Source organism: Dasypus novemcinctus, chromosome 2, assembly GCF_030445035.2.
Source record: "Dasypus novemcinctus isolate mDasNov1 chromosome 2, mDasNov1.1.hap2, whole genome shotgun sequence".
Lineage (NCBI taxonomy): Eukaryota > Metazoa > Chordata > Mammalia > Cingulata > Dasypodidae > Dasypus > Dasypus novemcinctus.
The window spans coordinates 157,791,521-157,797,969 of NC_080674.1; the positions used below are offsets into that span (position 1 = coordinate 157,791,521).

The window sequence follows — 6,449 nt, forward strand, 5'->3', positions numbered from 1 at the left end:
ATCAGGTGGTGAAAAGTTATGCTCCGTGGGCTGGTCACTGAAGGTCATGCTGATGAGTTGATATAGGATGACCAACTCTTTCCAGTTTGCCTGGGACTTCCTCATCTTTCAGTGTTTCCTGGATAATCCCTGGCCACTCTACCTAAAAGTTGAGATCTCTGCCAGAAGTTGGCATAGCTAGGGGTAAAAGAGCATGTCCAACAGCAGTGGACAGTAGCATGTTGTGTTTGATGTGAAAGATTCCACAGAAGCCCAAAAAGACTGTGGCGTTCTATTTCAGAAGTAGAGGCAAGAACAAGCTTTTCGAACCTATCTTTCTTCTGTGGTCTCTACACCAACTCTAAATCTATCCTCCAAGAAACCACAAAGAAGCTTTTCCAAAAGACAAGTCAATTTTTACCCTATAAAGAGTCCATCAATGGACCCCATTTTATATGTACATGTGACTTATCTAATCAGGTGAATGTCTAACCTGCCAATCCCACACTCTCTCCTTCCCCATTTTGCACCTGATCTGAGAACATACCATTCTCCGAACATCTGTTTATGCACATGCTTGGGCTCCATTTGGAATGCATTTTTTTCTCTATTTCCACCAGAAAATAAACAACTCAAAGAAAAAAATTTTAGGAAAGCCTTCCAACACTCCCAGATAGAACCACTCCTGTGGTGTTTCTACAACAATACCTTCATGTTTCCACTTAGCATTCATTATATTGTGGCCTCTTTAGCTCTCTCAGGCTCCACTTTTATATTCTAATTATCCTGAAGTCTGAGACTTCCCCAACACTAGCAGAACATGATAGGTATTAGCTCAATAAATGTCCTTTATCTCTTAGACTTTAGGGAAACAATGGAAAGAAGAGTCTATCTTACCTAGTTCAAAATGAGCTACTGAGAAACCCTTTGTATATTTTCCCTCCTATTACACCACCTCCCCAGATTTGGTTTCTTGGGAAATTTATTCCCCTTCTAAAGAGCATGGATCATTACCTGTATCCTCTGTGTCAATACTTCAGTGTGGATACTTAGTATTGCTAAAAAAGGTAGTGCGAAAGAGAATATTTAGTAAGCCTAGTGCAATTGCTTAAGATCCTTGAGATTCAATTTCCTTATGTGTAAAAGAAAAATAAAAGTAATAATGACAGATTTCTTATGAGACCAAATTTACAAATGTGACAGGTCTCATATATATTGAAGCATGTAAAGAGGTAAGACAGCAATATATAAAAAAATATATAAAACTAATGTCAGCTTTATTGATACCCATTAGCCAATGAATTGACATGTACAATCAACTGTTTTTCACAAGGAAAGATTCTCATGACTCAGCAGATGTTTCTGACCTTTTTCCCAGGGCCTGTTCCTATAAAAAGCTATTTCACAATGGAGGCAGCAATTCTGGACAATATATAAGGCAGGACCTAACTGGGCTGCACAGACACCACAAAGTCACTTTGTTGCCTGCACCTGCCTGCCATAAGCCACTCCAGCACCATGAGAGCAACAGCCTTTGTCCTACTCTTGGCCCTGGCACTTGCAACCATCTTCAGTGAGTATCTCCCTCCTTTCTCTGCCCCTGCCCTGATACCAGCAGCTCCATAGCATATTCTGCTCATATAATTCTGGGATACACTTATCACATAGATATTAGGGGTAGATTTTGGAAAAGAATTTTTCTAACTCCCCTAAGAAATCTCTAAGTCATATGATCTCCAGAGCTGAAGGAATCTCAACGGTTACCTAAAGCCAGATTCTTCTCCATATACACATTTTCTGTAAGATCCTTGAGAAGTGAGCATCTGGCCTAATTTTCACCTGACGGCAGATTTATGGAGACATCACTTCTTAACAGCGCAATCCATTATTTGGCAGGATAAGTTATTAGGTAATATTGTTTTTCCACTATTAAGTTGGAATCTGCCTCCCTGGGATTTTTAACAATGGATTAAATGTCTCCTGTTTCTGTCTATCATATAGTAGCAAACACTTCATAAATTTAAAAAAAAAAACAAAAACTAAACACAACTTTTTCTATTCAATACTTGTTGTGACTTTATTATGAGGTAGGAAAGAATAATACACATCTCATTGTAATGACAGCTTTTTCATCCTTTTTCCCACATTACAATCTCACTCCGAAGAGGCCGAAAAAAAAAAAGCAAAAACAATCTGTGCTAAGATTCCACTTTTGATATACTCTGACACAGAATTTGGAAGACCGCTATACTGTTAAGACAAGATAAAAACTGAAACATAAATTACAGATATTTTCCTTAAGTATTGTTGTTACTTCCAGAGTTTAGTTTAATTTTACTTGTCTGTTTTTCCTCCAGATGCAGAATGTGTTCAACAGAGGAGACCGGTCAGTATATCCATCTTGGTTTAAAATTTCTACTTTCATGCAATTTCAAAGCCAATATCAGCAGGGAAATATTTGATACTCTACATTAATTAAATATCTACATATTTGAAGATTTGTTTTTTGAGTATCAAAATTGGTGACATATTTTTTAAAAATCATAGAGCTTTCTAAAATGCACATAGTAGAATAAAGCATTGGAGTTATAACATCCTGAGTTCAAATTTCAGCTTTGCAGTTATTTGGTCTTGACAACAGTATTTACCTCTATTATTACAAGGCTTAAGGCATAATGTTTGAAAGGGGTTAAACCTGTGCACATAGTGAAGTTAAATAAAGTCAGACTATTTTTTTTTAAGATTTATTTATTTATTTCTCTCCCCTCCCCCCCCCCCCACTCCGGTTGTCTGTTCTCTGTGTCTATCTGCTGCGTGTTCTTTGTCCACTTCTGTTGTTGTCAGCAGCATGGGAATCTGCATTTCTTTTTGTTGTGCCATCTTGTTGTGTCAGCTCTCTGTGTGTGCGGCACCATTCCTGGGCAGGCTGCACTTTCTTTCACTCTGGGCAGCTCTCCTTATGGGGCGCACTCCTTGTGCATGGGTTCCCTACGCGGGGACACCCCTGGGTGGCACGGCACTCCTTGCATGCCTCAGCACTGCGCATGCACCAGCTCCACACGGGTCAAGGAGGCCCGGGGTTTGAACCGCAGACCGCCCATGTGGTAGACGGATGCCCTAACCACTGGGCCAAGTCCACCCTCCTTAAAAAATTTTTAATGGCTCATATATTTTGGTGTTCTCTTTCTTAAGAATTAAAATTTTCATCTAACCTCTTCTTTATGCCTCAAAGTTTAAATGAGTGTAGTTGAGAAAATCTAGGTGTCGTAGTAAAAACTTTAAACCAGCATTTAGGTAATTTGGGTACTAGCCCAAGCTATGCTGTTTATTAGCTGTGTTATGATGGAGCCTGGACAATTCTCTTCACTTCTTGGAGTCTTTTTTTTTAATCTATTAAGGAAAATAATAGAGTTAAGAATATAAACTTCGGAATTAGGCTTGAGTTCAAGCCATCCTTCATACTTTTGTAGCTATGTAAGAATTAGAAGAGTTAATGAATGTTACACACTTGACTGTTTCCTACTAATATTGTGAGTATTACAAAGATGCTGGTCAGTAGTCATGACAATGAAGTATCTCACACTTGTATTCAGATAGAAGTTTATGACGGAAAGAGAGAAAGAGGGATGACTCATGCAGAAAATTGATTATACCTACATGTGCTCCCATGAGGGTAGTTATACTTGTGAATGTGTCACATGTGTTGAGATCTGCTGCACCAACACAGTAGAGGGGGGAATATTCCATTTTTATAATAAATTATGAATCTTTAACCAGTTACCATAAAGAATTTTATCATTCATGAGTTAATACCAGACACAGAAATCCTGTATACCTTGTATATCTCATATGGGTTAGACATGACAGACAACTAGAGCAAGAAACATATGCATTGTGAGCCCTCTGAACTTGAGTGGAAAATTCTAAATCCCTGGAATAAAGACTTAGATGAAGGATTTGAAATCTTAAATATTTTTTCTTCAGGTCAACTGCAGTAATTATAAAAAGCCACCACCAGGAAAAGCTGAAGTTTGTATGGCAGTATATAGGCCAATTTGTGGCTCTGATAGTAAAACTTACAGCAATGAATGCTTCTTTTGTATTGCAGTTAGGTAAGTATTGAAAAATTTTATTTTTTATATTTATGTTCTAATGATGTGGTAAAACAATTAGAAGTGGTTGGAGCATCAGGAATATGTGAATCATTGCCCATTGACTCTAAGGAATAGAACTCTCCCAAAATATAGGATTTGGGAGCCCCTGCTGTCATTTTACCCTTATATATATCCTGGCAGCAGGAGTGAATCAGACCAACCCTAGAATTTTCAAGAGGAAAAGAAACCTAAGGTGTAGTTCAATATCCATCTACTAATCCAGTGCTTAAAGTCCCACTACGAAAGTTACCAGGAAGTCTCCCAGCACATGCACCACCATTTCTAGGGACAATGAAATCCCCTCCTAATATGCCTGCCCACATCTGCTAGAATCAGCCATGTTGTATACTGTTCATCTTCAGCACAAGTTGATACAATGGAGCTACATAATGATTGGTACAAAAGGGAAAATTAAAAAAATCCAAAGACCTTGTTCTGTTTCAGAGTATGATTTCTCAACAAAATATACATTAGAGATATAGTAAAAATTAAATTAAAAAATTAAATAGCTGATATACTGATATCAGCTCAAAAACCATGAAATGATGAATGATAGCCTAGAAGGTAAAGAAACATAGAATTCCTTTTAAGTATTTTCAAAATGCACAGCCATGAAAACAAGCATCTAATATATACAACAAATTGATCCAGTTCATTTCTCACAAAAGAAAAAATTGCCATCTATTAGGAAAAGAGACTTCTAAATGTATGTCTCCTTTATGTTAAAAAAAAAAAATTAAAAGTCACGTTTAATGGAAATAAGATTATTATGATGTAATCAGAATCATTTGCTAAAAATACTCATAAACTGCTGTCACTCTTGTTAAAAATGTGAAAAATGGTGAGACTTGCTACATTTTTTTAGTTCATTGGTATGGTTTGAATGCTAACAAAATTCCTATGGCCTTCAAGTTTTCATTTCTTGCTATATTCTCTTCACAGGAAAAGCAACGGCAGACTTAAATTTGCACATTTTGGAAGGTGTTTGGAAATTATGGCAGCTAGCTTGTGATTTTGAAATGCATCTATTCTCAAAAGAAATTTTTCTTTTCCCATGTAATCTATGGCACATTATCTAATCCTGTTATTCCATCTTGATTTGCTTGTGGAATAAAGTAATTCTAAGTGAAATATGTCCATATCATGTTTGGAGTTGGGAGTAGATTTGCGATGATTTCAGGTGATAACTAACGGCCCATTTTGGGACCCCATTCTGGGGGAAGGAAGGATCTTTGATGACCAAGAGTGGGAACCAGAAAAGTCAAAGGCCCTGAGGATGAGACCCTCCTCTTATTTAGGCTAGGAAAACACCCTCCATTCATTATTGAGTTCTTATGTATTCTTGAAATGGAAACAGATAAAGAGTGAGATTTCAGGAACTAGAATCCAGAAATGCAGTTTCCTTGATGTCCTCTGTGGTTAAGACACTGAGAGCTGTAAAGGACGAGGTCTGCTCTCTGACTTCCTTACCAGAAGACCAGTCTCTAAAAAGGATAGGTAGAGTTGTGCAATGTCTTTATTTGCTAGGGCTGCTCTACCAAAGAACCACAATTGAGTGTCTTAAAAATAGAAATGTATCCTCTCACAGTTCTGGAGGCTAGAAGTCTGAAATCAAGGTGACAGAAGGGTCATGCTCGCTCTGAGGTCTGTAGGAAAGATCTTTTGTCATGCCTCCCTCCTGCCTTCTGGCCACGGTCAGCAGTCCTAGCATTCCTTGGTTCCTGGCCTACTAGTCTTTCTTGCAGTTGTTCTCTCCTCTGTGTCTCTGCTCCCGTTCTTATAAGGACACCAGTCATATTGAATAAAGGGCCCAGCCTAGGCCACAGCGTAGCTATTTGTGTTTACAATGACTCTATTTCCAAATAAGGTCACATTCACAGGTACCAGCAATTAGAACTTCAGCATATCTTTGGGTGGGTGGGTAGACAACACATTCAACCTATAACATGCATGCTCTCATGTATTAGTTGCCTTCTCCCAGGTTTTTTTTCCCTTGGGTTTGGTCTCAGATCTAGACCCTGAAATGTATCTTATCCCACTCTCATGCCATACATTATTTAAAGAGCAATGAATGTGCCTTGCTAATCTTTGTACTCCAGTTCTGCATTTAATCAACCAACAAGTAACTATTAAAATCTACTTGGTGTCAGTGCCTGTATCCATCCCAGTGACGCAGTCTCCCAGGCCGGCAGTCCACCATCACTTGGCCAGCACCTGACAATGTCCAACCTGGGGTGGCCAGAGGTCCAGGGCCTATGTTTTTGTATTTGGAATCTATGGAATTTAATTGAAAAAGACTAATACCCAGAAAGAATA

General features: G+C 38.3%; 1 protein-coding gene across 1 annotated transcript; it reads left to right on the forward strand.

The window, feature by feature from the left end:
- The first annotated feature begins 1,455 nt into the window (after positions 1-1,455).
- Positions 1,456-5,255, forward strand: LOC101435596 (serine protease inhibitor Kazal-type 9-like). Its single transcript, XM_004460684.4, has 4 exons — positions 1,456-1,552; positions 2,337-2,365; positions 3,964-4,091; positions 5,076-5,255. The coding sequence occupies exons 1-4, from the start codon at positions 1,498-1,500 to the stop codon at positions 5,143-5,145; spliced, it is 282 nt and encodes a 93-aa protein (XP_004460741.1). The 5' UTR covers positions 1,456-1,497; the 3' UTR covers positions 5,146-5,255.
- The last annotated feature ends 1,194 nt before the right edge of the window (positions 5,256-6,449 follow it).